The following is a 21,832-nucleotide window of genomic DNA, read 5'->3' as shown; positions in this document are numbered from 1 at the left end:
TTTATTGTAGCATATAATGTGATATGTTGGAGATTTTTTTCCATTTTGTCACATGATCATTTTAATGTGGATTAAAATGTTTGTTTTTTAACTGGGCCCCTGGGTAACACAGTACACACGTCAGTCCCGTAACCGTAGAAGTGGTTGTCCCCCAGCTTTATCCTAGTCCTTGTTTAACCACAGTTGAACATACAGTACACATGTCATTACCATACGTTTTAATACCCCAGCTTTATCTTACCTATCCTTGCCAACAATAACTTAAGGGTACAAAAACAAGATGGTTGCTCAGCACAGCAATAAGAGGGGAGGGTGATTTATGAAGGAGGCTAGACCAACCCTGTGCTGCTGCTCTGGTCCAATGGAGGAGGGCTCGAGGGTACGTCTCGTTCTTACTGAAGATCCGGGCCTCTGCTTGAAATAGAAACAAACACACACAAGGTTCAGAACAGGGGTTGGAACCCAAATGATTATCCAATTGTTTCATTCCGAACAGAACCTCAATATTTGTTGTTCCAATAGTGCACTGTTCATATACATGGTAAAATAATGGTTAATAAACAACTCCAAGGGGTCCCTATAAAATCAGTTTTATATTTTCCTTTTTCAATGGTTTTAGATCTTTTTTGTTCATAGAGAAACAACTAAATTAGATGTTCTGAGTCAATGTCAATGCTTAAATCACAGAACACTATTTTTATGGGGTGTGAAAAACAAACATTTGGGTTTTTAAGTGTAATTCCCCTTTAATTGAGTGTCTGGCCCTTTTAATTGTGCTTCTAACGAGTGAGGAATGTGCCGTCTAATGTGATGGTCTATCAATGTATCTGTACTGCTGCTGCTCATTTCATGACAAAGTTTGCAAATAACAAATAATAGATACAATTCTATAATTCAGTGGTCACGAACCGGTCGATCGCTAAAGGCATTCCTAGTCGATCACCAGACGTTTCTGTGGAAAATACATAAATAAAGGATTGTTCTCCATTTTTATTATTTGTGTTGCGCTGTTGGCGGTATGTGCACTTGATTCAGAAGCCCTGCGCACCGGGTAGGCAAAGTGTTCCCACATTTAAATGTGTCTAAAAAGACTAACTCCGCCTGCCCGGTGGACCGGGAGATCTGTGGCTAAATCGAGTGATAGCTCATATCACCGCTTCCACGACACCGGCAAAAGCAAATGTTGATACTAGCCTATGTGAGACTTCATACCTTTTAAAACCATGAACAGAGAGACTCAAATAATACAGCAAAGAGCTGCTGTTTGAGTTAAGTTTTTATTCAGCACTGTCAACACTGTTTTTGCTCAACACCATTACAAAACATAAAAACACTTCTCCCTACTCCCACTCGTGCGGCAGCTGCAATGAATGAGTAGCCAAGTATATCAATAGACCGGCGTGCCAATTTTTATAGAGGAATATTTAACTTTCTCTGGTCATAGGAACAACATGAATTTGTGCATGAGGCAGATGCGGTGTGACTCGAGTTTTGCCATAAGGTGGAAAACAGTGTCCCCTCTGAGAGGCGAAGCCTCTGTTGCTCTCTCCCTCCCTCCGCTGAGACTAATGCCGTGTTCAAAACAACTGGGAACTTGGAAATCCCAGACATCAGTGCGTTCAAGACAACTGGGAAGTCAGTCTGGGAAAAATAGTTCAACGGTCATCCAACTCGCTATTCCAAGTCGGAAACACTAGCATCTTTCTAGAGCTCTGACTTTCCAACCTGAAGATCACTGGCATCACGACCTTGTTTTTTCCCCCGAGTTCCCAGTTGTCTTGAAAGCACCATGAACATCAGATGCAGGTACCATCAGTAAAATAAAATAACAATTATTTGCAAATTATTTACGATCAGTTATGCCTCACCAAGTGCTACACCAACTGATCTATTTTGTTATCAAAGCTCGTGTTTTGAAATATAATATGGTCCTGGGGAGAAACTTTCACTAGGGACAGGGGGGACATGACCCCCCTCACATTCTGAAATGGCCTTTTTGTCACCCCCAGTTTTATTATTGCACTGTGATACAAAACGAAGCACCAGTGTTTTAGGACCATGCGGACGCCTCAGGGCGGCCTGGGTAGGCTGTTTTCCGGGTTCAGCCGGCTGGATTTTAGGACTGCACGGACACCACACCACGTGCGGTGAAGGCAAAGCTTCTGAAAGGCTGGAGCATAGGACAGGGATATGGGCGAGATTAACAGAGGCAGCTGCTGTCTGTGTGTGTTGCACTAATTCTCCAAGTTGTAAAAGTAAGCAGAGCAGAAACTGGCTACTCTTTAGTTCACTGATCTACCTGGCAAGGTAACTGCTGTTTGACAGAAAAAAATGTATTTATTCCCAGTACTGAGCTAGTAGTGTAACTGACATGTTACGTTAGCTAATGTAATGTTTAATCTCCTCTCGACTGGAGTGAATGAACTACTAGCAGCTGGTTAGCTAGCTAGTAGCCAACACAGCCAGTTCAGCTTTAGCTATCTGTCAGTAAGCAGTATCTAACAGCTGTTGTGTGTATGGAAATGTTTTCTAGCCTTTGTTTTGTCCCATTTTAACAGAAGTAAATTTGATGTACCATTAGCTAAAGCTAGCCAAAAGTTGTCCAACGTTAGCTAGCTAGCTCACTAACTTCAGCTATTATGTTTGCCTCAATCACACTAGACCTGAATCAAACGATGAAACCAGCGGCCAAACGTACTGAAGACCGATATTCTGACGTTTTTTCAGCGCAATGTGAGTTTTTATTTTTCAGTATAGCAATGTAATGTTATTGATCTGTCAGTTTACCTAGCTATTTCCCTACCTTTCACACTGACACTGTATAAACAGCTCTACACGCTTCACTGTCATGGTGCACTGTTAGTACACAACACTATGCTCATCATGTCTTAGCAGGATCAGATGGTGACAGGTGTCTCAGCAGGGTCAGACAGGGAAGACCAGTCTACGGAGCTCAGGTGAATTTTGCAGTATATAAAAATAATAATAAGTGAATGGATGCAAAGTTCCATCTTGAGTTGATAGGTACAGTCTGGGATCTGGGGAAAATTGTCATTTCAATTACTGAACCATTGATTATATTCTTGGATAATATAATGCATAAATGTACACCAAAGTATTTCTTTGTCATGCCTCATCTGAACAGGATCAGATGGTGAAAGGGGTCACAGCAGGGTCAGAGAACCAGGGAAGACCAGTCTCTGACGGCGCAGAAGTGAACCTTTGCAGATACAACACTTTATTCTCCCTGTGCAGCAAACACTGGACAAGCAAGAAGCTTCGAAGACTGAAACTAATTTAAGGCAGTGTGACAAACTTCTAAAGTTGATTTCAAAACTGTATCAAGGGTTGATAGAGGCTTTTCTCGGTGACACAAAACATGTAAAACAAAAATGTGACGAAGACCTGTGAGACGCTAATGATGATGATGAATGGATACAGACATGTTAGAATGGCCAGTCATGTTCATATAATCTCAGACATAAATTACTGCAGTTTAAGACCATCCATAGAATGTACTATATGCCAGTGAAACTGAATATCATGCACTGAGAAATATAATACCTCTGCTGGAGGTGTACAACACATAAGGGAACACATTTGCATATGTTATGGTCTTATGAAGGCTGGCTGAATTCTGGCAAAGAGTCTGTTCTTTTATCTCAATATGTCTACAGGTTCTCCCTTCTCCTTGTTTTTGTTTGGTTGGAAATGTAGATACTGGAGACTTATCAGAAGAAACTGTGTAACCTAGCATTTATAGCAGCTAAGAAACGCATTGCAATTAATTGGAAGGTTGGTTATCCTCCCACAATGGATGGAAGAAATGTCAAGTTATGTATAACTAGATTTGATTTATTACAAGATTAAGGGTATACTGTGCAACTTTCATAAGGTCTGGATGCCTTATATGGAATATTGTACAACAAAAGGAATCTATTGAAAACATGCCCACGTCAGGGTCGATATCCACACTGCATGACCAAAAGTATGTGTCACTTGCTCGTCAAACATCTCATGCCAAAACCATGGGCATTAATATGGAGTTGGTCCCCCCTTTGCTGCTATAAGAGCCTCCACTCTTCTGGATGTTGGAACATTGATTACGGGGACTTGCTTCCATTCAGCCACAAGAGCATTAGTGAGGTCGGGCACTGATGTTGGGCTATTACACCTGGCTTGCAGTCGGCGTTCTAATTCATCCCAAAGATGTTCGATTGGGTTGAGGTCAGGGCTCTGTGGAGGCCAGTCAAGTTCTTCCACACCGATCTTGACAAACCATTTCTGTATGGACCTCGCTTTGTGCACAGGGGCACTGTCATGCTGAAACAGGAATGGGCTTTTCCTAAACTGTTGGAAGCACAGAATCGTCTAGAATGTCATTGTATACTGTAGCGTTAAGATTTCCCTTCACTGGAACTAAGGAGCCCGAACCATGAAAAACAGTCCCAGACCATTATTCCTCCTCCACCAAACTATAAAGTTAGCACTATGCATTGGGGCAGGTGGCGTTCTCCCGGCATCCGGCAAACCCAGAGTGAGAGGGGTAACAGGAACAATCTAAGAAACAGCTATTACCTATGTCGTTGCACATTGGTCCAGTAACGATACCAGGATAATTTTACATTGTTATGGAAAAGAGAGACCAGTCACATAATATAATATGGGAGTGAATTGTTAGACTCCTTGGCGAGATACATCTAAGCCGTGTCTAAGGGTAGTGAATGCTAAAGAAATTGACACTATTTTCCAGGGATGGGGGTAGTCTTTTTCTCTCTCTTTGAAATGTTTGAGTGAAATTCTGCAGTGTTGTTAGTATAAGAGCTCAATGATGACGTGGCAGGTGGCAGCTTGGTAGGCACAGCTTGTCCCATGAATTAATCACAAAACTTGAGGATTAGCTGATAACTACGAAACAAACCTTCTGGATAATATAGAGCAGGTATTCCCAAACTGGGGTATGCGCAATTCCCCAGGGGTACGCCAAATAAAAATGTGATTCACATTTTTAAAAATGGGGCTATACAATTGGGTGAGGTTTTTTTCTCGCCCGAGTAGCTTCGTTTCACTGCCAAAAATATAATTAAAACATCTAGTGTTCAGTGAAATAACACCACAATGTCAAATACAGGTAGACAATGCTGGGGGAAAAGGCCACAAAAAACTATACAGACAATGCCTTCATCAAACAACACTGTTTCACGACGCATCAGTGACATGGCAGAAGATGTTTTGAAACAATTACTCCTTCGCCTACAAGCCAATGAATTATATGCGTTACAGCTGGATGAGTCAGACGTGGCGGGCCTGGCACAGCTCCTGATATAAGTCCGTTACGTTAATGGGGGGGTCAATTAAGGAAGACATCCTCTTCTGCAAACTACTGGAAACCTTGACAACATGAGAGGATATTGTTAAAGTACTGGACAGCTTTGTGACATCAAATGGACTTTGGTGGTCAAGATGTGTTGGTATCTGTACTGATGGTGCAAAAGCCCTGACAGGGAGACATAGTGGAGTGGTAACGCACGAGCAAGCAGTTGCTCCTGACGCCACTTGGGTACACTGCAGCATCCACTGAGAGGCTCTTGCTGCCAAGGGAATGCCTGACAACTTGAAAGACGTTTTGGACAGTACAGTGAAAATGGTTAACTTTGTTAAAGCAAGGCCCCTGAACTCTCGTGTATTTTCTGCATTATGATATGGGCAACGACCATGTAACGCTTTCACAACATACAGAAGTGCGCTGGTTATCAAGGGGCAAGGTATTGACCCATTTTTTTGAACTAAGAGACGAGCTTAACGTTTTTTTTTACTGACTGTAATTTTCACTTGTCTGACCGCTTGCATGATGACGACGAGTTTTTCACACGATTGGCCTATCTGGGTGATGCTTTTTCTTGCCTGAATGATCTGAATCTAGGATTACAGGGACTCTCCGCAACTATATTCAATGTGCGGGACAAAATTGAGGCTATGATTAAGAAGTTGGAGCTGTTTTCTGTCTGCGTTAACAAGGACAAGACACAGGTCTTTCCATCATTGTATGATTTCTTTGTGCGCAAATGAACTCAAGCTTACGGACAATGTCAAATGTGATATAGCGAAGCATCTGAGTGAGCTGGGTGCGAAATTACACAGGTAATTTCCAGAAATGGACGACACAAACAACTGGATTCGTTATCCCTTTCAAGCCCTGCCTCCAGTCCACTTACCGATATCTGAACAAGCGAGCCTCATCGAAATTGCAACAAGCGATTCTGTGAAAATTTGATTTAATCAGAAGCCACTGCCAGACTGCGCTCAGAGTTTCTAAAACTGTTTGAATGATGTCTGTGAGTATAACAGAACTCATGTGTCAGGCAAAAACCTGAGAAAAAATCCAACCAGGAAGTGGAAAATCTGAGGTTAGTCGATTTTCAACTCAGCTCCTATTGAAGATACAGTGGGATATTGGTAATGTTGCACTTCCTAAGGCTTCCACTAGATGTCATCAGTCTTTAGAACCTTGTCTGATGCTTCTACTGTGAAGTGGGGCCGAATGAGAGGGGATTGAGTAAGGTTTACCATGACCTGAACATGCGCTGACCATGCGCGTTCATGTGAGAGCGAGCTCTGTTCCATCGCACTTCTGAAGACAAAGGAATTCTCCGGTTGGAACATTATTGAATTATGTTAAAAACATCCTAAAGATTGATTCAATACTTTGTTTGTCATGTTTTTACGGACTGTAATATAACTTTTTCAACTTTTCGTCCGTACTTTCCGCTGGACTTGCCCGCGCGTCGTGAGTTTGGAAAGTGTACTGAACGCTAAAACAACAAGGAGGAATTTGGACATAAATGATGGACATTATCGAACAAAACAAATATTTATTGTGGAACTGGGATTCCTTGGAGTGCATTCTGATGAAGATCATCAAAGGTAAGTGAATGTTTATAATGTTATTTCTGACTTCTATTGACTGCACAATATGGCGGATATATTTTTGTCTTGATAGGGCTCTGAGCGCCGACCTCAGATTATTGCATGGTTTGCTTTTTCCGTAAAGCTTTTTTGAAATCTGACAGCGGTTGCATTAAGGAGAAGTGCATCTAAAATTCCATGCATAACATTTATAATGAGTATTTATGTAAATTGATGTGGCTCTCTGCAAAATCCCCGGATGTTTTGGAACTACTGAACGTAACGCGCCAATGTAAACTCTGATTTTTGGATATAAATATGAACTTTACCGAACAAAACATACATGTATTGTGTAACATGAAGTCCTATGAGTGTCATCTGATGAAGATCATCAAAGGTTAGTGCTTAATTTTATCTCTATTTCTGCTTTTTGTTACTCCTCTCTTTGGCTGGAAAAATGGCTGTGTTATTCTGTGAATAGGCACTCACCTAACATAATCGTTTGGTGTGCACCGTAAATCCTTTTTGAAATCAGACATGTTGGCTGGATTCACAACATGTGTAGCTTTAATTTGGTGTCTTTCATGTGTGATTTCATGAAAGATTGATTTTTATAGTAATTTATTTGAATTTGGCACGCTGCATTTTTACTGGCTTTTGGCCAAGTGAGACGTTAGCGTCCCACATACACTAGAGAGGTTAAAGGCACAGTTAACTTAGTGTATGTAAACTTCAGACCCACTGGAATTGGGATACAGTGATATAAGTGAAATAATCTGTCTGTAAACAATTGTTGGAAAAATTACTTGTGTCATGCACAAAGTAGATGTCCTAACTGACTTGCCAAAACTGTAGTTTGTTAACAAGAAATTTGTGGAGTGGTTGAAAAACGAGTTTTAATGACTCCAACTGTACATGCACTGTTTATGTGTTCTTACTCTGGTCCAGGATGAAGGCTACATTGCTCTGGGCCACTTCATAGCCCTGCTCGGCCAGCAGTAGGTACTGCACCAGCGACCCGTCCATGTCGCCATCCTTGAAGCTGCGGTAGGCTGCCATAAGCCTCTCCGACCAGCGCCCACGCTCACACACATTCTTGAAGAGCTGCTCACAGACACACACACACAATAAGACAGACAGATATACACACAGAAACATGAACAAAAGGGTATGTTCAGAGAATTCGAGGTAGAAGTCACCCCTAACCACAGACTTAGGATCAGATTGCACAACCCCTGATTTTAAATTTAACCATTGGGAGGATAAAAATATATCTGACCCCAGTTGTGGATCAATGGCTAAGGAATGGATAAGTATGGATTGGCAAACAATGACTGACAATGAGTAGCAAATGGCTAAATGCTTAGCTAATACATGGCTGAATGGCATTTAATGGAGGGCAATTAACACGCTACTAAAGGGCTAAACGGATGGCCATTTTTTATTCCTAGCTAGAAGACAGATATTTGGTTATTCATGCATAGATCTAACGGATGAAGGTTAATCTCAGGCTAACGGATGGTTTATTGATGGTTTAATGCACAGGTAACAGAAAGCTAATTGCTGGCTAATGGAAAATGCTGTCTAGAGGCTAGCTCCCAGGTGGCTAGTTTGGCAGTGGTGTGTAATTAAAGGCTAATGAACTGTGACGCGCTGGGATACTGAACTAGCTAATAGCTAGCTAATGGCTAATCCTATAGCTATACAATTCCATAGCAGCTAGTTAACGGCTAGTTGATGGCTAATGCTATAGCTAGCCAATTCAATACAGCAGCTATAGCTAATTACTAATTAATGCTGTAGCTAGCCAATTATGTAAATCCGCTAGCTAATGGCTAACTAGCTCACCTCCACGGCGGTGTGGCAGGAGCGCATAACGCCGGTGCCCGTGGCATGCATCTGGGCCAGGTTGTAGAAGGCCAGGATGTGGCCCGCCTGCGAGGCCAGGTTGAAGAACTTGAGGGCCTGCTTGTAGTCACACTTCACCCCGATCCCATCTGGGGAGGAAGAGGGGGAATGGAGAGACAAAAGTGAGTGAGAGATCCCCAACACAGAGAAGGAGAGGGAGAGGTGGTGTGCAAGAGAAAAAAGAGTGGTTGAGACTGCAGAGTTGGGAGCAGAATGTTGGTGGGCAACTAACATTGCACTGTTCCCCAGGAAACTAAAGGGACAAGGTTGTTTTACACTAACCAACAGAAAAAACAGGGGGTCTCTACACACACAGGCCCACAACGCATGCGCACACACTCACTGTAGTACATTGTGCCCAGCTGAAGCTGTCCGTCTACCCAGCCCTGCTCTGCTGCCTTCTGGAAGTATTTCAGCGCCAACTCGTAATTCTGTAGGACACACACACAAAACATAACTATTGTGTAAATCATACAGGAAATACAGACAGCCTACACAGCTGCTGGATTCAATTGCCTATGCCAATCTCTACAAAAGCTCACTTTTGGAATGTAACTCCAGTTTGAATCATACAGGCATGCAGCTAAAACCTATTGCATGTGCCAAATCTTTATCTCAAATAAATATGTTTTGGGAAAGGGGGATACCTAGTCGGTTGTACAACAATGCATTCAACTGAAATGTGTCTTCTGAATTTAACTCAACCCCTCTGAATCAGAGAGGTGCGGGGGGCTGCCTTAATCAACATCCACGTCATTGGTGCCTGGGGAACAGTGGGTTAACTGCCTTGCTCAGGAGCAGAGGGACAGATTTTTACCTGGTCAGCTCTGGGATTTGATCCAGCAACCTTTCGGTTACTGGCACAACACTCCTACCCGCCAGGCTACCTGCCAAGCTCTTGTAGTGTAGGTGCCAGGTGGCACTGGGTGATGGTGGACAGTTGCAGTCACTTACCACTGGAACGCCCCTCCCGTACAGGTACGCCATGCCCAGTCCACTCTGCCCAACAGGGTTACCCTAGGGGACAAGAACAGTTGGAAAGGACACCAAAAAGAGAGACACTCTTGAAAACCACATCTATACCGGTTAATTTGACTAATAATATATACAGTTGAAGTCGGAAGTTTACATACACTTAGGTTGGAGTCATTAAAACTAGTTTTTCAACCACTCCACAAATGTCTTGTTAACAAACTATAGTTTTGGCAAGTCAGTTAGGACATCTACTTTGTGCATGACACAAGTAATTTTTCCAACAATTGTTTACAGACAGATTATTTCACTTATAATTCACTGTATCACAATTCCAGTGGGTCAGAAGTTTACTGTCACGCCCTGACCTTAGAGATCCTTATTATTCTCTATGTTTGGTTAGGTCAGGGTGTGACTCGGGTGGGAAAGTCTATGTTTTCTATTTCTTTGTTTTTGGCCGAGTGTGGTTCCCAATCAGAGGCAGCTGTCTATCGTTGTCTCTGATTGGGGATCATATATAAGTTGTCATTTTCCTTTTGGGTTTTGCGGGATCTTGTTTCCTGTTTAGTGTTTCTGCCTGACAGAACTGTGCGCTTTCGTTTTCACGTTTGTTATTTCGTTTGAGTGTTTTTTTTAAATAAAAGAATCATGAACACTTTCCACGCTGCGCTTTGGTCCACTCTTCCTACCACCAACGAGAACCGTAACAGAAGATCCCACCACCAACGGACCAAGCAGCGTGCCCCGGAGTGGAGGACATTATGGACATGGGAGGAGGTAATGGCAGGGCATGAGAGCCTGCCGTGGAAACAGGCGGAAGCAGCGAGGGAGGAGCGGCGACGAGACCAGGAGTCATGGCAACGAAGGAAGCACGAGAGGCAGCTCCCAAAAGTTTTTTGGGGGGGGGCACACGGGGAGATTGGCGGAGTCAGGGTTTAGACCTGAGCCAACTCCCCGTGCTTACCGTGGGGAGCGTGTGACCGGTCAGGCACCGGTCAGGCACAGTGCACATTCACAGCCCGGTGCGCTCTGTGCCAGCTCCCCGCAGTTGCCGTGCTAGAGTGGGCATTCAGCCAGGACGGATTGTGCCAGCTCAGGGCTCCTGGCCTCCGGTGCGTCTCTTCGGCCCAGGATATCCTGCGCCAGCTCTACGCAAGGTATCCCTAGTTCGCCAGCACAACCCAGTGCGGCCTGTGCCAGCTCCCCGCACTTGCCGTGCTACAGGGGGTATTCAGCCAGGACGCGTTGTGCGCTACAGGGGGTATTCAGCCAGACCTCCAGTGTGCCTCCACGACCCAGTATATCCTGCGCCGGCTCTACGCACTATGCCTCCAGTGCGCCTTCTTAGCCCAGTGCGTCCTGTGCTAGCTCTCCACACTCATCGAGCTAAAGTGGGTATCCAACCAGGACGCGTTGTGGCAGCTCCACGACCAGGCTTCCAGTACGTCTCCTCAGTCCGGTGAGACCTGTTCCGGCTCCACGTACGAAGCCTCCAGTGATGATCCATGGCCCGAAGCCTCCAGTGATGATCCATGGCACGAAGCCTCCAGTGATGATCCATGGCCCGGAGCCTGTAGCGATAATCCATGGCACGAAGCCTGCAGTGAAGATCCATGGCTCGGAGCCTGCAGCGACGGTCCCCGGTCCAGAGCCTGCATAAAAGAATCATGAACACTTTCCACGCTGCGCTTTGGTCCACTCTTCCTACCAACGAGAGCCGTAACATTTACATACACTAAGTTGACTGTGCCTTTAAACAGCTTGGAAAATTCCAGAAAATGACGTCATGGCTTTAGAAGCTTCTGATAGGCTAATTGACGTCAATTGGAGGTGTACCTGTGGATGTATTTCAAGGCCTACCTTCAAATTCAGTGCCTCTTCATGGGAAAATCAAGAAATCAGCCAAGACCTCAGAACAAAAATTGTAGACCTGGTTCATCCTTGGGAGCAATTTCCAAACGCTTGAAGGTACCACGTTCATCTGTACAAACAATCGTACGTAAGTATAAACACCATGGGACCACGCAGCCGTCATACCGCTCAGGAAGGAGACATGTTCTGTCTCCTAGAGATGAACATACTTTGGTGCGAAAAGTGCAAATCAATCCCAGAACAACAGCAAAGGAACTTGTGAACATGCTGAAGGAAACAGGTACAAAAGTAGCTATATCCACAGTAAAACGAGTCGTAAATCGACATAACCTGAAAGGCCGCTCAGCAAGGAAGAAGCCACTGCTCCAAAACCGCCATAAAAAAGCCAGACTACGGTTTGCAACTGCACATGGGGACAAAGATCGTACTTTTTGGAGAAATGTCCTCTGGTCTGATGAAACAAAAATAGAACTGTTTGGCCATAATGACCATCGTTATGTTTGGAGGAAAAAGGGGAAGGCCTGCAAGCCGAAGTACTCCATCCCAACCGTGAAGCACGGGGGTGGCAGCATCATGTTGTGGGGGTGCTTTGCTGCAGGAGGGACTGGTGCACTTCACAAAAGAGATGGCATCATGAGGGATGAAAATTATGTGGATATATTGAAGCAACATCTCAAGACATCAGTCAGGAAGTTAAAGCTTGGTCGCAAATGGGTCTTCCAAATGGACAATGACCCCAAGCAAACTTCCAAAGTTGTGACAAAATGGCTTAAGGACAACAAAGTCAAGGTATTGGAGTGGCCATCACAAAGCCCTGACCTCAATCCTATAGAAAATGTGTGGGCAGAACTGAAAAAGCGTGTGCGAGCAAGGAGGCCTACAAACCTGACTCAGTTACATCAGCTCTGTCAGGAGGAATGGGTCAAAATTGTGAGAAGCTTGTGGAAGGCTACCCAAAACGTTTGACCCAAGTTAAACAATTTAAAGGCAATGCTACCAAATACTAATTGAGTGTATGTAAACGTCTGACCCATTGGGAATGTGATGAAAGAAATAAAAGTTGAAATAAATCCCCCTCTCAACTATTATTCTGACATTTCACATTCTTAAAATAAAGTGGTAATCCTAACTGACCTAAGACAGGGAATTTTTACTAGGATGAAATGTCAGGAATTGTGAAAAACTGAGTTTAAATATATTTGGCTAAGGTGTATGTAAACATCCGACTTCAACTGTAACTGATCGATCCTGAAAAACCATGTGGTCATTGAAAAGCGATGTATAAGAATGTTTCTGTCCCAGCAGTTTTTGACCACTATGAACAGTGGATTCTTATATAGGTAATTCTTACAGGCACTGTGGCCTATGTATAAGATACCCAAAGAAGTGAATAGTTTGATAAAAGGAAATATTAAGAAAACACAGAGTTATACATATATCATTATGGATGTATAACAATCCATGGTTGGACCACAGAAATATGATGTCCACACCAGTGATTCTATTTCTAAGATTTGGACACTCACCAGGTCAGAGGCCTTCTTGAAGTACTGCAGGGCCGTCTCATTGTTCTGAGACAAGTACTCACTGCCATCCGAGTACATCTGACAGAGAGACAGAGAGCGAGAGAGACAGAGAGCGAGCGAGACAGAGAGCGAGCGAGACAGAAAGCGATCGAGCGAGTGAGAGACAGAGAGCGAGCGAGCGAGAGACAGAGAGCGAGCGAGCGAGAGACAGAGAGCGAGCGAGCGAGAGACAGAGAGCGAGCGAGCGGGCGACAGAGAGCGAGCGGGCGACAGAGAGCGAGCGAGAGAGAGAGCGAGCAAAAGACAGCGAGAGAGAGCGAGAGACAGATAGAGCGAGAGACAGACAGAGCGAGACAGAGAGGAAAATAGAATAAAGAGAAGGGGAGAGAAGGGAGCATGAGGAGAAACCACTGGAAAGTAGCACAGCCACAGAGTAAGGTTTGCGTTACTTATTTATTTCTACACAGTGCTACAGGCCTATAAGATCATGTAATAATCTTACCTTCCCAAGGAAGGCCATGGCATGTGTGTTCCCCGCATTCGCTGCCTGGTTGAAGTAATCATAGGCCCGCTGTCGACAAACAAACATTTAATTTGTGACCAACTCCACACAACAACTTCACATTGAATACAAGAGTGAGCACGACATAGAGCTAGTGTTTGAATAATTTGAAAATGGGTTAGCGAGAGTTTACCTGGTGGTTCTGCTCCACCCCCCGACCACCGTACAGATGCAGCTGGCCCAGTCCCACCTGTTGTGGACAAAGCATGGGGTCATGGCACGAAACATGACGTATGAGAACCAAATGGCACCATATTCCCTATATAGTGCACTACTTTTGACCAGAATCCACCCTTTCAATCATTACACGCTTACTCATGATCATACTACAGCCGTGCACGCCAGAGAAACGTGAAAATCAAGACTCAGAAAGGGACTTGTTTACTTCCTTTAACTCCTGCAAGTGCGAGGAAGTGTATAATCGGTATAATGCCCCGAATGCCCCTGACTGTCTCGCTTTAACTTTGGTGATTGTTAGTTCTCAAAGATGACATTACGAAACAAATATATCAAGGCTTTTATCTTTTCTACATACTTTCAACTTAGTTTTAGTGCTTCACATTTACACCGATTGCTTTTTTCCCCATCGCCAAAGAATTCCAAAGAATTTCCCATTCAAAGAAAATCACTCAGAGCAGTCTTTCCCATCTGAACCCTAACCTGGGCCTGTACATCTCCCTTCTCAGCCAGGAACTGGTAGTACTGGATCAGGTCTTCCTCCAGCATGCCGCTGGTAGAGCCCGGGTTCTCCACCTCGTCCAGCAGACGCACCCTCTGCACCGCACTGCCCCCAGTCAGGGACACGTCACTGGCCACTGGAGAGTTGGTGAGAGAAAGACAATGTTTCCCGCCATAAATTGCTCTGTGAATAAAATTGATATTTTTTTTGAAACACAGTTGAGGTGCAGCCTTCGCTTTTGTTTGATCAGTTTGCTGAGATTCTGGAACGTCTACTTTTTAAACTCTACTGCACATACTCGTTTCGGGCTGTTCAGATGCAGGCGTTCTCCATTCGAAACACTGACAAACTGTCATCTGAGATAGTGAAAGTGTTCAATTGGTTGGTAGCAGGTGGCTTCGTACCATGATTGGCCACCAGTCTGTAGTGTGTCAGTGCTGATTCGCAGCTCTGGGGCACACCCACACCACCCCAGTATCGGTATCCCTAAAGAGAGAATGGTAGCAAAGGGAGAACAGGTCAATCGTCATACAGTATATATCCATAAGAGAGAAACAATACACATTATAAGGCTTCTCTATTCAAATCTACAAAAAGCAGAAGTAGCTCACCAGAATCATATGAGCCACCAGGTTTCCACCCAAAGCCCCAAAGGTGTAGTAAACCAACGCCTGAAACAGAGTTGAGGAGTTATGCATTTACTTTACATTCCTGGTTAAGGAGGTAACTCCACATTATCTAAGAAAGCTACCTCTGAACAAATACAGCTTTTCATCAGTATATAGGCGATACGGAAAGAAGGAGAGGCTGGATGTCGGTACCTTTGCTTGACTGGAGTTCATTCCTAACCCAGCAGCGTACAAGAAACCAAGTGCCTGTTGGAAGATACCGGGGTGGAGCGTTAGAATACCTACGACCACACAGAGATGCATGAACATAGATTAAATAGTATACGCATACAATAATTGTTAGTTTTCGTCAGTCCACATTTCTATTCAAGTCATATACTTTAAAGCAAGTTTCATATGTAAGACGACGGACATACTGTGCTTATTTTTGAAGGACATTCATCTCTGTTCATCAACGGACGACTCCCATTGAAAAACCATCAACTCAATCCGTCATTTTAAGACAAAAGCTGTCTTGCTGAAGCCCTAAGCATCAATAGAGCGTGTTTAAAATGTCTACCCTGGATCCATTAAGTTTAAATAGGAATGTTCCATTACCATCTGAGCTTTAGGTGAGCCCTCCAGGGCCAGCTTCTCAAACAGCTCCTTGGCCTTGGGGATATTCTGGGTCATATAGTCTCCAAACAGCATGGCGTAGGCCACCTTCTCCATGGCCTTGTGGTGGCCTTTCCACGCCACCTTCACTAGCTTCTCATACAACCTGGTGAGGAATAAGATGAAGATTGAGAAGTTAAAGGTGTGCGGATGTAGCCTGGGATGGTCTAGCGGTCTAAGCCTCTCCTATAGAACACGTGTACTAAGTACCGCTGCAAGCAAGGGTTCCAATCCAACCCACTGCTCCAGCAATATCTTTCCTCCTTCCTTTCTCTCTGTCGATCCTGTCCAAGATAGATACAGATACAAAATAAGAAAGGAGTAGGACTGCCCCAAATCGGGAAAAAGGTGTTGTGGTCCAGATTAGTGACAAGACACACGCAGCCCTGCAATCATATCAAAGCTTTCAGAAAGTATTTCACATCCTTTTACAGCCTGAATTTAAAATTGCTTAAATGTATATTTTGTGTCACTGATCTACACAGAATACCCCATAACATCAAAGTGGATATATTATTTTTTATTGAATATCCAAAACATACAATATACTTGCAGTGAAGCCGCTTAACAACTACACCATACAAGTCATCCAACAGACTCCCATTCAGAGTGACACACAGAAGCATCCAGGGTCAATGCCCTGCTCAAGGGCACGTTGACAGATCTACCACCAGGCCAAAAAACGTGAACCCGAACCCTCCAAGACCCCCCCCCCCCACAGTTCCCCAATAGCTGTCCCACAACCATTCAAGACCCCTCCCACAGTCCCCTCCATGAAGAAAAATAAAAAATAAATACAATTAATTCCATTCCCCACCCCTAAGAACCCCCCAATGCACCAACAACCAAGAGAACGAACTAAAGAGAAAAAAGAAAGACAGAAGAAAACAGCAAACAACAATAAAAAATTTAAAAAGACATCAAGGACAACTAAAATCATAACAGCAATGCCAACTGTATATGTTTGTGTGCATGTCTGGCACTATTACATGTATGTGTGTGTTCTTGTATGCATATATTTGAATGAGAGTGTGTGTATATGCATGTGTACAAACACCTGCACGGCATCAGCCTCAGGCAAACCGGCATTAGCTGTAAAAACACTGCCCCTCAGTGTCATTCAAACATACTTTTTTGTATTTTGACTTTATTTTTGACTTATATCTTTGACCATCATTCTATCTCCAGCACAACAACTCCACTCCCACTTGTCTCCAATTCCACATCCCAACCCTCAGCTTCCCTCAGCCCATCCCACCTATCTCTGCTGCCCACCCTCTTAGGATTTCTACGCAACATAGATCTTTCAACTATGCTGTGATGTTAAATGTACAATTTCAATCTATCTAATCGAATAGAATCCACAGATTGTGAGTTGAAGATAAATACTTTTACTAAGAGTATTAGTATATTAGCAATTGACTGACCCGGTCTCTCCAGATCTCCTAACAGTACTATTTTAATGTCAATTTTAGATCAATGCTATGCATTTTCAGCCATTCTTGAACCTGAGACAAGAAACAGGCTACCTGAGGGCAATACCAAAATAAATGGTCTATTGATTCTGTATCCTCACAACAAAATCTGCAGAGCTTTTATGATTTTATGCCCCAAATATTAAAAAATAAAAATTGGTGGCAAGAATGCTGTATAATAATTTTAGCTGAAAAGCACGAAGTCTTGAATCTTGCATTGTTTTATATATCAACTCATACACCCAGTACTATGGAATCGGTACATCAAAAATATCTTCCCAACTATTTTTGCAATCTGTATGGCACAGTTGTCAACATCCTGGTCCTCAAATGAAACTGGTATACTTTCCTATTTCTGCTATTTTTATTCCTCTGCCAGTTTTGATCCTTTATATTGGCAGACAGACAGTTCGCTACCTCCTTCCGCTGCCACCTGCCTCCTCCATTTTTGGGGTAATGCTGTAATCAATTGGTTGTACTCTTGGAATGAGCAGACCTTCCCGTACAATTCCGATAACTCCATGAAGGACATAACTCTACCATTACAATTTACAATATCACTTAAGAACAAAATACCCTTTTCAAACATCTTTCCCATAAATACAAGTATTTTATCAACCAGCATATTTGAGTTCAGGCATAATATTTGTTGTAATATTTGTTCTATCTTTTCTGGGGGATGAAATTTAAATTGTAGCCAGCTCTGCAATGCTTGTTTGAAAAAGAGAGATACTTTGAAAAAACGATCATTTTCAATTAATCGAAAATGAGACATGGCAATCTGCACAAGGGCAAAAAGGCCATTCTTAAACAATGGATGAGCTTTTCTTAGTAATCTACTTGTGAACCATTTAGGGTTCAAGTCAAACTTTTGAATAAGTGAAGCTTTTAGGGTGAGGTTTAGTGCTTTTATATTTAATAGGCTCAACCCACCCAATTCATTATATAGATAGGCACGCTTTATTTTGTCTGGTTTAGCGTCCCAGATAAAGCCAAATATTTTTCCGCTCATATGATTTGAAAAACGAATCATCAGGAGTAGGCAGCACCATAAGTAAATTAGTAAACTGAGATGACTAAGGAGTTAATCAGGGCAATTTTTCCATAAATAGACAGGTATTTACCTCTCCATGGTTGCAGGAACTTGTCTATTTTTACAAATGTTCTATTGAAATTAATTGTGGAGAGCTTATTTATATCTTTGTGATATGAACACCAAGTATGTCTACTTCACCATCAGCCCATTTTATAGGTAAACTGCAAGGGCTGTTAATGTTAATGTAAAAGTTGTATTAGATAAAGATCCAATACGTAATATTGTAACTTATCATAATTAGGTTTTAGTCCAGAGAGTATAGATCAAATCAAATGTATTTATATAGCCCTTCTTACATCAGCTGATATCTCAAAGTGCTGTACAGAAACCCAGCCTAAAACCCCAAACAGCAAGCAATGCAGGTGTAGAAGCACGGTGGCTAGGAAAAACTCCCTAGAAAGGCCAACACCTAGGAAGAAACCTAGAGAGGAACCAGGCTATGAGGGGTGGCCAGTATAGAAAAGTTATCTAGATCTTCAATGAGACATTGCAGGGATCTAACTCCAGAACTTAATATAAAACTTGAGTCATCAAAATCCGTTATAAATACCAGGCCTGGCTTCTTAGATGTTTCATGATGTTCTATTATTTCTAGTAGTTGTCGTATATTATCTCCAATGTATCGTCCATGTAAAAAACCTGTCTGATCAGGATGAACAATACCTGGTAAAACCCGGTATAATTCTGAGTGCTATGCATTTCGCTAGTATTTTTGCATCACAACACTGAAGTGTAAGGGGCCTCCAGTTTTTTAGATAGACTGGGTCTTTATATTTGCCATCTAGGTCTTGTTTTAATAATAGAGAAATCAGACCTTCCTGCTGAGTACCTGACAGACTTCCATTTCTATAGGAGTAGTTAAAACAATCTAACAATGGAGCTTTTAGTATATCAAAAAAGGCTTGATATACCTCTACCGGTATGCCATCAAGCCCTGGGGTTTTCCCAGACTGAAAAGACTTAATAGCCTCAAAAAATTATTCCTCTGTAATTTGGCCTTCGCACTGATCTTTCTGTGCATTTGTTAATTTTCAATTTTTTATATTATTTGGAAAGAATTCCTTACTGTAATCTTCATTCAGTGGCAGAGGATGAAATGGAAAAGAGAACATCTGCCTAAAATATTTAGCTTCCTCTTTTAAAATATAATTCGTAGAATCATAGATGACTTTGTTAGCGTTCCAGTATTGGAGATTCAGGAAGAACTTTGTGCATTTTTCTCCAAAATTCCATCCAGTTTGCTTTATTTTTGTAATAGATTACATAAGATCATTCTTGAATACGTTCCTCAGGTTCTTTTTGTTTTTCCTCTAACTTATTTTGTATCTCTGTTGTGTCGTTTTTATTGCTATCTACCTGTACTATTAGTTCATGGATTTCCCTTGTTAGTCTTGTCTCTTTAGCCAGAAACTGATTTTTTATTATTGATGAATATTGAATTGAATGACCTCAAGGTACATTTAAAGGTATCCCAAACAATAAGGGGATTTGCTGAACCTATATTATACTGGAAAAATTCTGTTATAAATTATTTTGTCTTAGTTAAAAATAAGTTGTCCTCCAGTAAACTTTGATTACATTTCCAATATCCCCGTCCACGTGGAAAATCTATAAGAGTTGTGTGAATGCCAATTAGATGATGATCCGATCGCATTCTGTCTCCTATTAAAACTTTTTTAACCTTTGATGCAAGAGAGAAAGAGACAAAGTAGTCCAGACGACTAGCTTGATTAAGTCTCCTCCATGTATATCTCACTAGGTCGGGGTTATCCAAATATCCAAATATTAAATTGTTTAACTTGGGTCAAACGTTTTGGGTAGCCTTCCGCAAGTTTCCCACAATAAGTTGGGTGAATTTTGGCCCATTCCTCCTGACAAAGCTGGTGTAACTGAGTCAGGTTTGTTGGCCTCCTTGCTTGAACACACTTTTTCAGTTCTGCCCACAAATGTTCTATAGGATTGAGGTCAGGGCTTTGTGATGGCTACTCCAATACCTTGACTTTGTTGTCCTTAAGCCATTTGCCACAACTTTGGAAGTATGCTTGGGGTCATTGTCCATTAAGAAGACCCATTTGCAACTAAGCTTTAACTTCCTGACTGATGTCTTGAGATGTTGCTCAATATATGTACTGTACTTCCGGTGCCGACAGAGATGGCCGCCTCGCTTCGCGTTCCTAGGAAACTATGCAGTATTTTGTTTTTTTTACGTGTTATTTCTTACATTGGTACCCCAGGTAATCTTAGGTTTTATTACATACAGTCGGGAGGAACTACTGGATTTAAGAGCAACGTCAACTCACCATCATTACGACCAGCAATACGACTTTTCCAAAGCGGATCCTCTGTTTTGCCAACCACCCAGGACAATGGATCGATCCCAGCCGGCGAACCAAAACAACGACGCCGTAAAAGGGGCAGACGAAGTGGTCTTCTGGTCAGGCTCCGGGGACGGTCACATCGCGCACCGCTCCCGAGCATACTAATCGCCAATGTCCAGTCTCTTGACAACAAGGTTGATGAAATCCGAGCAAGGGTGGCATTACAGGGAGACATAAGAGACTGTAAAATTCTTTGCTTCACGGAAACATGGCTCACTCGAGACAAGCTATCGGAGTCGGTACAGCCACCTGGTTTCTTCACGCATCGCGCCGACAGAAACAAGCATCTTTCTGGTAAGAAGGGGGGTGGGGGGGGGGGGTATGCCTTATGATCAACGAGACGTGGTGTGATCATAACAACATACAGGAACTCAACTCCTTCTGTTCACCTGACTTAGAATTCCTCACAATCAAATGTCGACAGCATTATCTACCAAGAGAATTCTCTTCGATTATAATCACAGCCGCATATATTCCCCCCCAAGCAGACACATCGATGGCCCTGAACAAACTTTATTTGACTCTATGTAAACTGGAACCCACATATCCTGAGGCTGCATTCATTGTAGCTGGGGAATTTAACAAGGCTAATCTGAAAACAAGACTCCCTAAATTCTATCAGCATATTGATTGTGCTACCAGGGCTGGTAAAACCCTGGATCATTGTTATTCTAACTTCCGCGACGCATATAAGGCCCTCCCCCTCGCTCCTTTCGGAAAAGCTGACCACGGCTCCATTTTGTTGCTCCCAGCCTATAGACAGAGACTAAAACAGGAATCTCCCGCGCTCAGGTCTGTTCAACACTGGTCCGACCAATCTGATTCCACGCTTCAAGATTGCTTCGATCATGTGGATTGGGATATGTTCCGCATTGCGTCAAACAACAACATTGACGAATACACTGATTCGGTGAGCGAGTTTATTAGCAAGTGCATCGGCGATGTCGTACCCACAGCAACTATTAAAACATTCCCAAACCAGAAACCGTGGATTGATGGCAGCATTCGTGCGAAACTGAAAGCGCGAACCACTGCTTTTAACCAGGGCAAGGTGACCGGAAACATGACCGAATACAAACAGCGTAGCTATTCCCTCCGCAAGGCAATCAAACAAGCTAAGTGTCAGTATAGAGACAAAGTAGAGTTGCAATTCAACAGCTCAGACACAAGAGGTA

The 21,832-nt window shown here is 42.9% G+C and overlaps 1 protein-coding gene across 7 annotated transcripts in view; it reads right to left on the bottom strand.

The window, feature by feature from the left end:
• The window catches only part of LOC120019612 (protein sel-1 homolog 1-like), a 55,281-nt gene that overhangs the window by 5,504 nt on the left and 27,945 nt on the right, over positions 1–21,832 (bottom strand). For 5 of the 7 annotated variants that reach the window (XM_038962957.1, XM_038962960.1, XM_038962958.1 and 2 more), the window contains 13 exons: positions 15,652–15,814; positions 15,247–15,300; positions 15,037–15,096; positions 14,830–14,911; positions 14,407–14,561; positions 13,880–13,936; positions 13,687–13,755; positions 13,185–13,262; positions 9,769–9,831; positions 9,158–9,245; positions 8,755–8,903; positions 7,845–8,010; positions 340–414 (listed from right to left, as the gene is read on the bottom strand). In XM_038962957.1, coding sequence (XP_038818885.1) covers positions 340–414; positions 7,845–8,010; positions 8,755–8,903; positions 9,158–9,245; positions 9,769–9,831; positions 13,185–13,262; positions 13,687–13,755; positions 13,880–13,936; positions 14,407–14,561; positions 14,830–14,911; positions 15,037–15,096; positions 15,247–15,300; positions 15,652–15,814 — 1,259 coding nt within the window. The remainder of the gene's footprint in view (positions 1–339; positions 415–7,844; positions 8,011–8,754; positions 8,904–9,157; positions 9,246–9,768; positions 9,832–13,184; positions 13,263–13,686; positions 13,756–13,879; positions 13,937–14,406; positions 14,562–14,829; positions 14,912–15,036; positions 15,097–15,246; positions 15,301–15,651; positions 15,815–21,832) is intronic. The other 2 variants (XM_038962961.1, XM_038962956.1) reach the window with 1 other exon arrangement.

Source organism: Salvelinus namaycush, chromosome 24 (assembly GCF_016432855.1).
Source record: "Salvelinus namaycush isolate Seneca chromosome 24, SaNama_1.0, whole genome shotgun sequence".
Taxonomy (NCBI): Eukaryota; Metazoa; Chordata; class Actinopteri; order Salmoniformes; family Salmonidae; genus Salvelinus; species Salvelinus namaycush.
This window is presented reverse-complemented; position numbering and strand designations above follow the sequence as displayed.